This window comes from Macadamia integrifolia, unplaced genomic scaffold (genome assembly GCF_013358625.1).
Source record: "Macadamia integrifolia cultivar HAES 741 unplaced genomic scaffold, SCU_Mint_v3 scaffold155, whole genome shotgun sequence".
NCBI lineage: Eukaryota > Viridiplantae > Streptophyta > Magnoliopsida > Proteales > Proteaceae > Macadamia > Macadamia integrifolia.
Window position 1 is genome coordinate 246681 of NW_024868256.1, and position 17217 is coordinate 263897.

General features: G+C 35.2%; 1 protein-coding gene across 1 annotated transcript; it reads right to left on the bottom strand.

Annotated features, from left to right (window-relative positions):
• Positions 1–5256: 5256 nt before the first annotated feature.
• Positions 5257–6290, bottom strand: LOC122064199 (homeobox protein 6-like). Its single transcript, XM_042627926.1, has one exon. The coding sequence runs from the start codon at positions 6128–6130 to the stop codon at positions 5663–5665; it is 468 nt and encodes a 155-aa protein (XP_042483860.1). The 5' UTR covers positions 6131–6290; the 3' UTR covers positions 5257–5662.
• Positions 6291–17217: the final 10927 nt, after the last annotated feature.

The window sequence follows — 17217 nt, forward strand, 5'->3', positions numbered from 1 at the left end:
CCCCCCCTTTTTTTTCTTGAAGGAAGTTTTCCTTCACCGCACGGTGAATATCACCACGTGGATCAGAGGGACGAGACCTAACCTGCCCTGAGTGGCCCAAATGGAACACACGTTCACCATGACCTTGGGAAAACTCTCTTTTTTTTTTTTTTTTTTTGGGTTTTGTTAAAATCTTAAACAGTCTTTAAGGAATAAAGATAAGGTTGGTTGGATGGTTGGTTGATTACTAAAAAAACTAGTTGAAATGTTCCATATATTCTATGTTAAGTAACTTTCAATACTATACACACCACCTTGAAACTCTTTTCTTCTCTCCTTATCCTCTTTGATTAATTTATTTAAACACATACCTTACGAAGTGATTAAGTAATCCAAAAGAAGTATATGTCAACGCAGGGAGAATCCTCTCCACGTTGCCTTGGTTTTGTGTGTTTGTCTTAGTTTGGGTTCTATTTTGTTTTGGCTGAGGAAGGTTTGGATCTCAGCCAAGAGAGGACCACATATGGGATATCAATGGCTTTCAATAAGCCCATCTAGGTTGGTTCATGGGCTGGCAATCTCTTTGACTTGGTTTATGTTGAGTAGCCCAATTGATCTCTTTTTTGTCCTTTTATGAGATTGCATGAACTTCCAATAGGAATTTTAATCGAATCTTTTATATAATTCTGTTTATATCAAAATGATTGGCTTTGGGTTGTGTCCATTTTCTTCATTTAAGCGTTTGGAATGTATGGCTTAAGGGTGGTTAGCTTCTTTAATAGCTGTTTATTAAAATGGACAATTATACTAAGATCCATGATAGGTTGAAACTTTCATGGGAGGATGATATATATTCTGAAAATTGGTAAGTGATTAATATAGTTAATCTATGTCAAAGTTTAAAGAATCAATCCATAGGACTACCATATTTTATGTTTCTCGTTTGCCATGAATTCCCTCTAGGTTTATGAAGGATAAAATTTTATCTTTCATCAGGTTATATTTTCAAAGAGTCTTAAGAACTCTCTTCAAGAAACTTATGATCTCTTAACTGTGAGGTATTGATTTTTGCCAACTAAGCTATCCCCTTGGGATTCCTTTTAGTTAATTTTTATCAGCGAAAATTATTAGGATTAATTGGAATCCAGGAAAAGTCCACACCTTTTTTTCCGCAAGAAATTTTCATGAGTTTGACTATTTTATTCAAATTGTTGAAAATCAAGATTTCAACCAAAATAATTCTTTTAATGAAAACATTGAAGGATTCTTTACATCAACCTCCCCAATCGTTTGCCGTAATTACATAATTTCCCTGAAAATCAAAAAATTACATTTAAACACAACCAAACTAACACCGCGAGAAAGGTTGTAGTTTTTGAAATGGAAAAGATGATTTTACCCTTCTTCTTCTTCTTCTTCTTCTTCCCCTCTATTTGCCCTGAACTCTCTCTCTCTCTCTCTCTCTCTCTCCTCCTTTCCATTTCCGCAGAGCTCTCAAAACTTGCTGCCAATGATTTCTTGGTGATTCCACGCATCCATTGTAAGCAATGTTGTTCATTTACGCTAACAAGTTAGAAGTAATTCTGCAACGCTATCTTTCCAAACTCACAAAGTGACTTCTATTATCAGATTTAAGATCGGTGAGTTCGAATCATCAAGATGTTTTAAGCCATAGTTGCAAAAACGTCAGTTCTCAAATTCTCCTACCTAGTTCATGTATTGAGCATAGCGGTGGAAGGACCCAGAGCAAGTCTCTACAGCACCATTCACCTTCCCATCCATATTAATCTTCCATAAGCCTGTGAGATCCTTCTGCACCACCACATCATCATCCAGAAACAAGATCCTATGCAACTTTGGGTACATTTCAGGTAGGTAAAACCTGAGGTGGTTCAACATAGACAAGTACTTTGGGTTTCTGAATTTTAAATTAGTTGCATCTTTAGTCTCATTCTCCGTCCGATTCTTAAAGTAAAACCTCTGCAAGTTTGCAGATTCGAGCTGCCTGAGAACCGGCACGTAAGACGAATTCAAGAATTTGTAGTCCTCCACAGCCTTCACCTCAACATGGGCACTACCTTCGGGCAAAGAGAGAGGTGAGTTTTGGGCATGGCAAGAGAGAGAGAGAGAGAGAGTGGTGAGTTAAGGGCAAAGAGAGAGGAAGAAGTAGATGAAGGGTAAAATCGTCTTTTCAATTTTAAAAACTAACATCTCCTTTACAATGTGAGTTTGAATGGATTTAAATATAATTTTTTATTTTAAAAAAGGATTATATAATTTCGACAAACAACAAGGGAAATTGAAATAAATCACACAACATTGAAATATAGAATCAAGAAAAATTTATGGCCAACATACTTTATTTTATTTGTTGTGATCATCATAGAGGTCTATAGTAAAGGCTATAAAAGATTGCAGATGTAAAGGGGCAATCCTATAACAATCTTAACATATGTTGAGAAATAAAAATTACTTCTAAAAAGAATCATTAATGAATATGATTAAAAAAAAAAATTCCTTAAATAATTTATTCAATCAGTGATTACCAAAATTTTCCTTTTAGATTTTAAAAATATTCACTCCTTTTCCCTCTAATTTTCTTTATAGTCAAACAACGCCACCATGTTGTCATCCAATCTCTTCAAGTTGAGCAACAACCAGATTAATATAACTGACCCAAATTCTATATGATATTGAATCTGATATAACTGACCAGACAGAAGTTTTGGTCCCACATTAATCGGGTAGTTTGTGACTACTAGATTTATGATTTTGAAAGGACGTCTCCACTAAAACTCAGGCTTTTTGATTGGACATCATTGAGATATCAGACTCGGTCCAATTAAACTGATCAAACCGATCCATCCAAGACAGACTTGACCTTTTTATGAAGAAAATATAGAATAAAAGTGAAAAGTGAAAAGTGAGAGAGACCCATATGCAAATGCAAATGAGAACCGCTTCTGGTCTGGTTCTGATGTGTCCACGTCAGGTGTATATTGAGAACCCCATTGGTCCCTGTCTGGTCTTTTTACTACCAGAGCATATATTTCCATTGTGTACTAAATTGAAAATTAAATTTTAATTAAAAGCCTCGAAAATGAAAGCCACTCTAATTAGTAATATCCTTTGCTTGCTGTCTAGGAATTTGTTGTTGCTACTTGTCACCGCCTAGGCACCAAAAAGAAAAATTAAATTAATTAAAAAAAAAAAAAAAAGCAACTTGGTACTGCCTCTTTTAGTAATTAAATTCTTAATCATTATACTTTAATCTATTATAAATGACACAGTATCACCTTTTTTGATAAATTATTATAAGTGTTGTTGTAAATTGTAATAATAGTGATTAGAAAAATGAAATTGCAGTGATAAACGTGACGTCCATCCTTGATGGACCCACCACTTGTTAAGTTTTTTATTCTTTAGCGAACGTGTTTTACATTATTTTAATTAGAGGATGTGAGAATCCATTTCTGGGTAAGAATTTGCCAAATGGCAGTATTCTTCTGGGTCATATATTTTAACATATGACTTGTCATAGCCTCTCTATCCATTACACGTGTTGTTCATGTTGAGTGTCTTGATAGAAAACTTGAATGTTATGAAAACTAGCTTAGCCTGGTGGTGACAGTTTTGACTTGAAGAGCATAATTTTGACTTGAAGAACAGACGTCTAAAGAAAAGAGTTGTGGGATCGAATCTTATCATACACATGTGTAAATGAGTGGATGTGTGTAAGAATAGGTGATCATTCACCCTACTAATGGTGCTCGGGAGGATAGTAAATCCAAAAAAAAAAAAAAGATATTATTTGTTGGATTAAGTTTTTATCCAAGTTTCATCAATGTGAAAAGACTATATTTTACCCTCTTTTGTCTGAAAAATGATGGCTCCACACCCTAAGATGCTCATGTGTGCTCTCTCATTGGTTTTTTAAATTGACACAAGGATCATCTTGGGATCATTCTTTTCCAACAAAAAATAAAATAAAATACATGATTAGATAATAAGGTCTACCTTACCTGACAAAAAGAAAAGAAAAGACAATAAAAAAAAAAAAAAAAAAAAAAAAACTAGTAAGAATTAACCACCTCGGCATTGTTATCGGGCAATTAATCTTACTCTAGTCTAGAAAATCTTAATCAAGGTTTGGATTTAGTATTCTATTCAAATTCAACTGCAATTGAATTGAAGAAAGATATTATGCTTAATCAATGCCCATGGGTGCCTCTTCTCATTTTCAAGAGAAACTATGATCTGTATTAGATGCGGGAACTATAAGTTTTCCAAACTAGCGATCAAGATAAATAACCAACAATGATAGATGCATATGCAAATCCATAACCGGTGAATAAATAGACTCAAACCCAACCTTAATTTGTAAAATTATCTGCTATAGCATTGATCTCATGATAGTGATAAGAAATCTTTATTTTACCCTCACAAAATGAATATGTGTTTTATACCAAGGGGGCAAAAGAATAAGATTACAAATTATTTAACACTTTAATTAAAATATATCAATAAGAATTTCTATTCGAAATGATGATGGATAATAAGAAAAAAGATATGACAAATTGGATCCAGATGTCAGTTTAATTAAGTTGTCAAAACTTAGGTTATTGTCTCCTAATTACATTACAAGAACGATTAACAAGAATATAAACAGATTCTATGATTTGGTCATGTAATAGCCTTGAGAATAATTATTAAGATTTAAATTTAAGAGAGTGGATTTGTTGTTTATTTTTTTATTCTTCTTATTATTAACCCTTTAAAAATCTCTAATTAAAATAAAAATAAAAAATAGAGACAAGGAGGACCATGTCTGATCCAAGTGGTGGTGACTGGTGTGACCCACCTATTTAAGGCATTTAATAAGGAGCAAATATGAAATATTCTACTGACAATCCACGTGGCCAGATAATTCACCGAATATGATACTGTTGGTGGCACCGCCCACCACCACCATAAGTCATTCCTTTTCTTGGCTGTCTATTGGCCAATTAAGTCACGTGTCACAATTTATTACAAGTTTCCTTTGTAAATTCATCGCATCCATCAACATGGAATTATTTCCATGCATGGTCCCACATTTTATAACTTTTTTTTTTTGGTAAGGTCCCACATTTTATAACAATACGTTAATCAATAATTACTAACTAATCAAATCATTTGCTTCTATTCTTATTTAATTAATTAAAAAAAAACCTTCTGACTTCTTCCTTTTAATTAATTTCTTGGGAGAGAAAGCAAAGGTATTAAGAAACCCATCAATTTAATTCTTAAGATTAATTTCTTAATTAAGAAGATTTAGAGAGAGAAGAATTACAAGATGGTGCATTGCGCACCCTGCGTTCTGTAAACAATACATTTTGAGAGAGAGGGAGAAACCAAAACCAATCCAAGTTACCAATAAACAAACATGATTAAAGGGCAAGAAAATAATTTAATTTATCAAAAATATCAAAATATCATATCAGGGAAGAAAAGGAAAACCCCATCAACTAAAAAGTCTAAAAATCCTGATTTCTTTTTCCTCACATTTTCTCATTATTTAGAACTCTATGGATATTTGCCCTCTTTTTTTCTTTTCTTTTTTGTTCCACTGCTACAATCAAAGGGAAGGAAAAGGACTTTGGGGGAAAAACTAAAATGGAAAATTTGAATATTGTTTCTTCTGTTATGTCTCGAGAAAACCAGTCATTCTGAGAATGGAGTTTCTGACTCTGCTCAAATCACGACCTTTGAGAGTTCTCCCATTTCCTGTACAAACAGAGTAAGCCATCTGACCTGTACATCTCCCGGCGACCATCAAATGAGGAGGAACCATCTCAGCTTCTTCGAGTTCTTCATCACTTTCAATAGAATCCGAGTAATGAAATGAAGAATTGAAATTATTACTCCTTTGGTTCATGTTGCAGGGGATGGTTACCGGAAGTGAATGAGATGTGTTTTTCTGTTTGTTGTTGTTGTTCTTCTTCTTCTGTTGAGTAGCAGCAGAGTTGTTGTTGTTGTTGTTGGTAATGATCATCTTGGCTGGATTGACGTTTTCGTCTTGGAAAACGCTGTGGTAGAGCCGATCTTCTCTCCGGTGGGATTGGGATTGTTCCGGCCAAAACACGTCGGACTCTTGGAATTCTTCAGCCATTCCTTGGTGGTTCTGAAATGTATAAGAGAAGAGAATAGAGACTGGAGATGGGTTTTAGAGAGAGAAAGAGAGAGAGTGAAGAAATTTTTCTTGGGGCATCGGATGGAGAAGTGGATTTATAGGGGAGAGAGGGGAAGAAGAGAGGATTCAGAAATGAAGAAATGAAAGAAATGAAAGAAATGAAAGGAATTGATTGGTTTGTCGCGTGTGTGGAATCTGTATCGTACTAAGCGCACTTTGATTGTTCGTCAGATGGCATCATCTTAAGGACATTGAGTGCGGTCCCCGCTTCTCTCTCTTCTTTCTCTCTCTACAGTAATAATATTACTCGGCGCCAAAGCCTTAATCAAAACAGCTCCATTGCTTTTGGCTCACGGCTTCTTATGATATTTAAATATCGAGTTTCATCTTCTTCTCACAACCATGGTTCAAGTAAGCAAAATCGAATCGATATCTATTGAATCTGATTCCAATTTATACTCGGTATTAGACTGAACCCTAGAAATTCAATTCAGTACGAATTGAATTCCTCAAATCATAGACTCAACTTTAGAGTCTAGGTTTTGTTGTTATTGCATCTAGACACAAAAGGTGTGAAATGATCATCACAACCCTCTTCATCAATGTTCACAAATACTTTTTCATTAACCGATGCACAAGCGCTGCAGCCACTTACTTCCACAAAAGATTTTCTTTTTTTATTATTATATCTTTTTTATTTTTTATTTTATTTTATTTTTTTTTCTGCCTTACTTGGGTTTTGATGGATAACTGATTGAAAGAAACAGTTTGTCTTGGTTGTTTACTCTTAGAATTAGCCATGGCAAGTTAACAAGTAGGCAGCCAGAATAACAGCTGAGTTGGAGAAGGGTATATATGGTAACTATTTTTCAGTGATATTTAAGTTTCTTGGTATGTGCTTTATTATTTACCATATATATCCAAAGGTTTGGGCAGACTTGCTCGACATGATAGGGTCAATTTTTCTTCAAAATGGAGCTAAGATGTCCTAATCCTCCTTGACATGATAGGGTCATTCTTTCATCGAAATGGAGTTATTTCTTCAAATGGGACTAAGCTGTCCTAATCTCTCCTAGAGGTTATTGCTTTTTCTACTTTAATGAAATTATCCTATTATATTTTGATTAATAAATATAGGAAACGTTATCCTAAACTTATGAAGGGTTGTTCATTCACCATTCTAGGGTTCACAAATCCTTATAGGGTTTTATTACCTTCCTAAAATACCAACCTGATAACCTACTTGTATCTCAAGGCCCACATTAATCATGGGTTCAGGAAAGCTCGGTTCATAAATGTATTAATATTGATAAATAAATAAAAAAAATTGATGAAGAAATCCTGAATAGGTCATTAAATTAATTGTGCCACTTGGCTATGGATGTCTTTATTATAACAAAAACCTCGAGCAAAAGAAAATGAGCAGCAGTTGCAGCTTTTCACAATCACTTTTGAAGGAGTCTATAAAACCTTAAAATGTTTCTCTATCCTATTGGCTCAACTAGGTATGTAACTTATACGCTTGAGGTGGTGTTGACAATTTCTTACAAATTAAGAGTGGCAAGCTAATAAGCTACCAAGGTTGTAGGCTCTTGATCCTCTAATTTTGTTTTAATAATTAAAAATGCTGACAATTGTTTTTTTATCTGCTCACTTCATGCAATTGTGGACATGCTTGATGAACAACATAAAATGACTAATCCAAAGTTTAGGTTATTAGATTAGCATTGAGGAGCATTTAATTGATGAACAAATTTGAATAAATTCACTTTTTACGAAAAAAAAAATCTTCCAAGACACAATGCTAGAACTATGTCTCTACTAATCAAATACTTTAAATCCATATACAACTATTGTTTCATCAAATTGCTCAATAAAATATATCTCAAGTATATTCACAATAAAAACTTAGGCAATCACAATTACATATTACTTCCTTTTCCTTTTACATTTTTTTTTTAAATTAAATAAAATGGGGTTCAATGGTTAGATATTGCAAGTGAAGTACAGTTGTCATTCATAGTGAATGAAGCCTTGCAAATTGGATTTTGGTTGACGATAATTAATTTTGTAGAGAATATTTGTTTATGACTTTAATTTTCTAAATATATTTCTTCATGATACTTAATCATCTCATCAAATTAAACATTTAAATATAAAACAACACTATAGTTTTATCCCAACTAAATGAGGTCGGTTACATGGATCCTTGCTCTCCAATCAAATTAAATATTTAAATATAATATTCTCAAAATAAATTATTAAAAATATTATAAAAACTATATTAGAAAATGCTAATAAAATTTGGATATTTTTTTACAATTTTATCATACAAACCAACAAAAATAAATGGCAAAGGCAATGTGAAACATGTTGTTATGTAAATCAATGGATAAGTCAAGAAAGTCTAAATCATGTGTGGATTATTGCCTTCGGACTCTACACTCTTGATATTGGAGCCATATTGTATTCTTTACTCATATTTATCTACACGCTGTCCTTTAATGACTTAGACGATAAGAAAGAAAAAAGAAAAAAGGGAAAAAAAAAAGACTCTGAAAAGATTAGAAAAAAAAAATTTTTATTTATGGTACTTGCTACTATAGCTAAAAAAATAATTTCTTTTTTCATTTGGGACAAAGTATATGAATCATCGGATTAGAATCTTACCTCAAAATATATGAATTTCTTTTCTCTCTGTGTCGGTAATTCTGAATGTTTCAAGACCATTCGTCAAAATTTCATTATGTGGACAACACATCTAATTAACCATAAATAGTAAAAGTATGAGAAAACGTTTAATTAACAACTTACTAATGTAATCAAGATTGTAACAACTATAAATAAGAAGATATCAAATTATATGGAAAAACTATTTAGAGAATTGGAAGAACACGCAAGGTTTAAAACCCCAAATTTAAGGTTAAATTCAATTAGTAACGTTTTGTTTTTTCTAATAAGGGTATAACAACAAAATATATTCCTTGTGAATTCCATTTTTTATATGCCAACAGTTCCCTATTTAGGATCCTATAACCAATGGTAACTAGCTCTCAACATCATTTGATTTGAACCCTAGACTTCTCACATGAATAGCACATGAATAGCACATGAATAAGCACGAAATCAACAAAGTCATGGGCTCATCAGTCTTTAGCAGAAGGAGACTTGCAGACAAATTCTTCTTCTTTTTTTCTTTAAAAGATAAAGTGAAATTCTAGCACAAAAGAGGCAGATCACTTTTTCTTTCCCCCTTTTTTTCAAAATTCTTGTCATCAGTCCACGACCTATCCTTAACCATCTAATATACACTACATGGAATGATGATTTGGCAAATACAGTCAATTATGAATAGAAATACGATGATTGTATCATTTACACATAAAAATTGGTCACTTTACTTCGTATTTTTAACCGCACTTATTTTTCAAAACATACTAAAGGTCAAGGTTTGGGTATACTGCCCACTCTAGACATATGGCTCAACAGCTTGATGATATACCTAACCTTTTCCCTATAATATATTTTCAAATTTTATATTATCACGTAACAAGAATTCAAAACTGATACGTATTCAAGATATTGTATATACAATTTTATACACAAAATTTGATCCCTAACTAATATGTCACGTGGTTAGGTTAATCACCTAACATCTTAAGGTCAGACTAACCACTTGATCTAATTTGAGTGGGCTAAATGGCTCAAAAAAACCAAGAGAGCCGACTAGAGTAGAGCCAAAAGGGGTAGGTATTCCCAGCTGTAACGCTGTCGTATAATGATTGAGGACGTGTAGCGTTTGAGTGTTGAAGAGAAGAGCTTGCAGCTCCTGCGCAGCGCTTTAGAATATGAATATCCCCTTCACCCGAGAAGGAAACAGCCACGTCAACATATCCAAAAACCCCTCTCTTAACCTTTTTGGCGCCAAAAGAATATAAGGGAAGGAATAATTCAGTCTCCCAATCAATAAAATTCCACCACGTGTTCAGCAAACATTACACGCCACGCCACGCGACGCGCATTGGAATCTCCATTATTCACCATTGAGTGCCACGTTTCCTCTGCCGTTATTTCCGTGTATTTTAATTAACTAACTATAATTAATCCTAAATCCCGTCTCTTAATTGGTTTTCTCTCCCATCACATTCTTACAAACTCTACCAAGACAGAAGGGAGGGAAGAGGTATTAAGCAATGCAAAGGCAAGGCAAAGCAAAGCACTAATAATACACAAGAAAAGACGAGACGAGGAAGAAAAGGCTCAAGAAGAAGAAGATGACTTGGAGAGAGAGAGTGTGTATGGGTCCGAACCACATAAAAGGGGGAACTAAAGTTGGGCCTTTTAAGAGAAGACTTTGCCCTAATGGGATCGTTTACGTAAGCTTTTGCCTTTTTAGGGAAAGCGATTTGAAGGGCAACAACCTCCTGATAACTCTTCCATTTCTATCTCACATGTGTATCTTGTGTGATTTCATTTTCAATAATGATATTTTCTCGTGTTTTGGGAGGGGAACATAGTTCGTTGATAAGAGAGAGAGAATTGGAATAGCCCACATCACCAGCATAAAGAACCTTTTTTTTTATATAATGGATCTATTGCTTGTATGATCAAAATTCAAATTAGGTTCACGTATGAAAACAATCTTGTATGATCCTAGTTGATAGATTTGGAATCTATTAAATGAAGAGAGAGAAAAAGGAATGTACGAGATTATTTTCGTATGTGAACCTGATCCAGTCTGTACGAGCATCTAACACTTGTCCTTTTTGCTTCTAAATTTACCCTTTTTTACCGATGTAAAGATAGGAAGTGGGACCGGTGTTAATTACTCACTCATTCAACTAGGTGATCGTATGAGAAACAGATTCAATCTTTTTTTCTTTTTCCTATTTTTTTTATTTTCATAAATTTATATGATTTTTTTTTGGTTAAGGAGTTTGGCCTTTGCTAGTGGCCCCTTTTTTTATATACCTTTTCTCTTATGAAATGACATCTCTACCCCTACTGAGGAGAGAGAGAAAGAAAAATAATTGAATAAGCACTTATATACATACATGAATGGGGATTTCAATGGAAAAAAAAAACCTAATAGCCAATAATTCATCAGACTCGATGAGGCAAAAAAAAAAAAAAAACTACTTGCACCTTATTATTGAGGAAGCTACCCTACTCAAATGAAAGCCTGGCCTCCCAATTGCCTTAAACGACTACTAGTGAGCTTTTAGGAAAACGCTCTAGCACAAGCGTGGTGGACACATGAGCAGTTGTGATTGTCTCTTTCGATCTAGAGATCTTCCAACCGGGATCCTTACTTGACTCCCCGGAGACACCTCCTTTAAAGCCAATAGATAGGCCTGCTGTGCAGCTTTCTATGGCGCAATTTCCTACACTTATGCGGGGGCCAGATTGGAGTTTGATCTATTAAGGGTAGAGAGCCTAGTGTAGCTCGTAAGAAGGATAAATCGGATATATGCTTTTTGCCTTTACGTTGTGCTGGTCTAAGTTGTAAGGATAGTTCTTCCCACTATTCTACCATCTTACCATCTCCCAGACCCAGGATGTGTTGGCATAGGTCATATTTTTGGATAGAAAACATTATTCCTTTTATTATTTAGGGCATGGGTCGGGTTCCCATGTTGTAGGCATGCTAAATCTCTTACATCACATCAATCCATGTGTAAGAATCGGTCCACAAGGTCATGGAGGAGAGAAAAAAATGTTAGAGAGAGAGAGAGAGAGAGAACGCAAAACTTCTCCTTGATTCGAGTCTATCAGACCCGGGTTCGATACCGGCTGGTGCAAGCTTTATTACCCCGAGGAGTATGTCAGTTGGTAAAGAACAACCCTTCACAATGAAGAGGTTATGAGGCCAAATTTTCTTGGGGCTTAGCTAAGAAAAAATAGCAAATCTAAGCTTAAGGCTACTCATAGTTTGCTAATTGAGACTCGAACAGTCTGATTAAAACTCAGTTTAATTCCTTCCACCGTGTAATTGATGTGAATGTTTTTTAGTAGACTCACTTGAGTGCATGTTTATTTTTGAACTGGAGCCTTCTCTTAGGTGGAGTTTAATTAGTCTAACGTCAAATGACACTTTGGGATCCAATTAATGTTGATTTCTTGCGTTATTTCAAGCAATATCAAGGAAACTTGCTACATCAATTTGCTTTTTCGTTGTAAATGTGGATGGTCCATCATGACACCAATGAGGAGCGACGAAACAGTTTCATACATATATAGGGGACAGATAGAACATTTCATTTGAACAGGAGAGAAAATGCAAGCGTACCCTCTAAGTCGGTTCATATAAGTTTTTCCAATTTCTTTTAATATTGATCCGTGACTTTGCCATATTTGACTCTTTAAATTTTGAAAATGATTCCCTAGAAGTTTCGATGAATTAATTCCAGAAATTGAAGGAATAGTTGTTGAATCATATCTGCATGACTCGATCTCACTAACCCTAAGCTACCATTCATTTAAGGGTAATTTACAACGCTACCCCCTGAAGAATGCCAATATTAGAGAAACACCCCCTTTCTTTCACCAAATTAGACTCGGACCCCCTACCGTCAGTCAACGTTACATAATATACCAAGAATGCTGACATCAGCAGTTAATATTTTTTCTAAATTCCATTTTGCCCTTCAAAATAATGGAGTACCAAAATTGCCCTTAATGGTTCTATTCCCAAAATTGATTGAGGAGGAAAACCTAACTCACAACTCAACTATGACGAGTCGCGCGAGTCACTGAGTAAGAGAAGAACGTCGGAGAAGAAGATTGATAGGAACTTTCAGATCGGTGGCTGCAACACCTTCTGGTAGCGTCTACGGAGGCTGCGAACCCCCTCCGGCGATTACAGGTATGTTATCCTGCCTCCTTGTCTCATTTAACCCTTTTATTCATCATCCCCAAATCGATTTCACAACCCTAACTCACTACTCACTTCTAACGAGTCACAAGTCAACCTCAATGAGTTGAGAAGAAGAACGGTGGGCTTGTAGATTAGAGGCTGCGAACACTCTTTCGACGACGGTGAACCCCCTCCAGCTACTACAGGTATCTTTGAAATTTTACCCTTTTATTGATCATTCCCAAATCGATTGATAGGAACAGCTGCTTCTGCTGGCTCTCTTCACTCTGTATCTGAATTCTATTATCATTACTGGGTATATATGATTGAGAAATGTTTTGATAACCTTTTGTATATGAATAACCTTGTATAATGATTAATACATGCACGAATTGCTCATTAAATAGCTATCGAACGATTGAGACCATTTTGTCAGATTACACTTGTAGATTTCAGCCATGGATGATTATATAATAGTTTCTTGTCCACAAGCTGCTTCAGAACAGAATTTTCCCTTTTTAAGCCATTGAAAATGATATGTATCTGCCTTATTGGTTCCGACAGTACCATCACTTCTTGTGGCTTTTTGAAGCATTTGGTCCCCTCTTCTTTTCCTATTCTAATAAATCATTCTTATTCTTGTCTTGCACCATAGCTTGGCTAAAATTGAAATGTGTTTTGGTTGTTCTTTAAGGGTCCCATAGATGTACTAAACTATGCCTCTTGTAAATGGTTTCTGAGGCATTATTGGGCTCTTCTCCTTATTTTCCTTATATGTTATTGTTTCCAAAACAATGGTTCCTTGTGCTTTATGCTATATGGGTCCTGACACATGTTCTTATTACTATCTCCATGTTGTAGTTACCTAAATAGAATGACAACTTTCCTTGTGCTTTATGCTTTATGGGTCTCTTTACATATGTTAATATTACTATCTCCATGTTGTAGTGGCCTTTTGAATGTGGAATGGTTCCTATCTATACTTCTACTAATAAATCATTCTTGTGTGGTACAACCCATCACTTTAAACTTTATTTTCTTTTTGAAAAAATAAAAAAGAAATTCCATGTTAACATATGCTTGTGTTTCAGAGACAACTTTTACTATTAGTTTTCTTGGTAAAAAATTCAATGTGAACTATTTGCTGAATAAGACAAATATGGTGGTTCTTACATTTGGTAAAACTGTGCTTTGCTATATTTTGCTATGATTTTCATGTTTATTATAAGAGAAAGTGTGAGAAATATTATGAATTTTACTAATTGCATTGTTATCATTTGTAGGATGGATCCTTCCACATTGTATTACCATTACGATGGGAAGGTTGAGCACAAGATTGTTGATAGAGAGAAGTTCAGTTATTTTGAGTTACTATGCGACATCTACAGTACGGTGTTGTCACATATTCCAGATGGGAGGTCTATCAAGTTCACTTGTCAAGCTATGCTGCCTGATAGTAGGGATATGATTGATATATGGAACGATGACACACTCATGCAAGTGTTGTCTATTTTTGAAGAGTTGAGGGTTCTTATGGTGTATGTGTCAAATGTGAAGCAGTTTGACAATGGTTTTGGTGGTCATACCATTAATGACTATCCATTCAAAGTTGTTAGTAGAGATCTTCCAAGCAGAAGATAGAGGAATGAAGTGCAACCTCCTAGCATTGGAATTGGATCATTTGTTCATTATGAAAGTGGTACATCTAGAGTACCAAAACAGATAGTCCAGAGTGCTGGTTGCTCAGGTATTTCTATAGGCAAAACTGGTGCATCCAACATGAGATCAAGCGAAGATGGTAGTGGTACAATCCCCGGGATAATTTCAAGTCATAATGAGAAAGAAAAATCTATTGTAGATGTGGTAGAGGTGATAGATGAGGAAAATGATGTGACTAATACATACTCAGGTGGATATGAGTATGGTATGTCTGACTCGGAAGATGAAGACTGGAAAATGCAAAGTGATGATGGCTTTAAAGATATTAGTAAAAGTGGAAGTGAAGAAGAGGTGCACTTTGAAGATGGGGATGGCTATGAAGGTGATGAAGCATCTATTGGAACTGATGACTTATCAGATTATGACTCCGATGAGTTCCATGCACCACAAGTCCGTAGGGCAAGAAGTGTGGTTGATGTTGAAGGAAAAGTCCAACTAGAGGATGGTATGATATTTGATGATGTGGACCATTTTAGGAGAGAATTGAAAGATTATGCAATCCAAGAGGGTTTTCAGCTTCAGAGAATAAAAAATGAAGGACAAGGGTAACTGTTATTTGTGCCGATGATGGTTGTCAGTGGAGAATTCATGCATCACCGACTGATGATAAAATCCCTTTTATGATAAAGTCTTTTAATCCTCAGCATACTTGTTCTCAAAGAAAAGACAAAAACCCGGATGCAACATCAAGATGGATTGCTAACAAACTTGATCCACAACTCAAAGCAAATCCTGAGTTGTCTACTAATAGTATTAGAGCCATGTTATGGAAGGATTATAAGCTTCAACCAAGTTACAGTCAGATTTGGAGGGCACGTCTTCTTACAAAAGAAGTAAATGACGATAGCCATGCCAAGTCGTATTCCAAGCTTCCAAGGTATGGAGAGATGGTTAGGCAAACCAATCCAGGTTCAATGTTCATGCTTCAATTCATTTCAAGAACTAACATGGCCGACAATCCAGTGTTTAAAAGGTGTTTTGTTTGTTATGAAGCAAGCAAAAGAGGGTTTCTTAATGGTTGTAGGCCATTTATTGGGTTGGATGGATGCCATCTGAAGGGAAAGTTTGGAGGGATACTATTGGCAGCTATTTCTGTTGACGGGAACAATGGATTATTTCCACTTGCCTATGCTGTTGTTGAATCTGAGTGCAAAGATAGTTGGCTGTGGTTCCTTCAGAATCTGTATACTGCATTGTATTCTACATCAGATGACATGGGGTATTTAACTTTCATGTCAGATAAGCAAAAGGTGTCTTCTTATCAATTTCTCTTTAAATGTTTTTACTTCTTTTTTTTATATCAATTGCTGATTTCTGGTATTTTTTTTTTTTTTTTTTTCATTCTTATTGGGTGTGTAGGGGTTAACTGATGCAATTAAGGAGGTTTTCCCTGAATCACATACAAGGCATTGCAGTAGGCATTTGTATGCAAATTTCAGGAAAGAGTATAAAGGTGAGAAGCTAAAAGCTTTATTTTGGACTGCATCAAGGGCTTACAGAGAAATTGAGTGGATAGAGGCAATGGCTGAGATCAAGAGTATAAATCGAAAAGCATATGATTTTCTGATGGAAAACCAACCTAGTTCATGGTCAAGATGGGCATTTAATCATCAAACAAAAAAGTGATCACATAACCAACAACATGACATAGTCCTTCAATAACTTGGTAGGCCCGTATAGAGACAAACCCATCCTATATTTGATTGATCAAGTGCGGATAAGTTTGATGGATAAATTACATAAGAGGTTTGAGCAAGCTTGTTCTTACAAGGGGACTTTGACACCAAAGATTAAGAAGAGAATGAATGTGATCCACCAGCAGTCAAGATCTTGTGTGGCCCTACCAGCAGGATATAATGAATTTGAGGTGAACGATGGCACATCAAGATTTGTGGTAAACTTGAATACTAAAAAATGTGGGTGTCAAGTATGGGAGGCTACCGGGCTGCCATGTAGACATGCAGCTTGCTATATTACATTTAAGAGGGAAAACTTATCAGCTTACTGTGATAGTTTTTATTTTCTAGGGAAATATCTACAAGCCTATGAGAACATGATACATCCACTTCCTAACATATCAGAGTTGGAAGAAACAAGTAGTATGGGAGTGGTGGAGCCTCCACCTCTGAGAAGGCACCCAGGTAGACCCAAAAAGGTTAGAAAAAAGGAGGATGGTGAACCAGCAGGAAGTGAGTACAGAAAGAAGTCTACATCAGTAAGATGTGATAAGTGTGGGCTTCAGGGTCATAACAGGAGAACATGTAAAGGGGGTCAAATTAGGAGGAAAAGGGCAAGGAAAAGTAGTACTGTGAAGGTAACCATGATTCATTCTCCAAAGACCATTCAGTTATCATCCTATGATATTGTAATCAATTCTACTAAATTTTAGACATATGTTATACTTCCATAATTACTCAACTATACTTGGATTGTTCTAAATGCTTGTGTAGGAGAGTCGAAATGTGGGGGCTAGTGAAGCTGAAGTCAATGT

Excerpts from the sequence above, each read along its gene's own strand:
- LOC122064199 (XM_042627926.1), bottom strand. The coding sequence starts at position 6,130 with ATGGCTGAAGAATTCCAAGAGTCCGACGTGTTTTGGCCGGAACAATCC.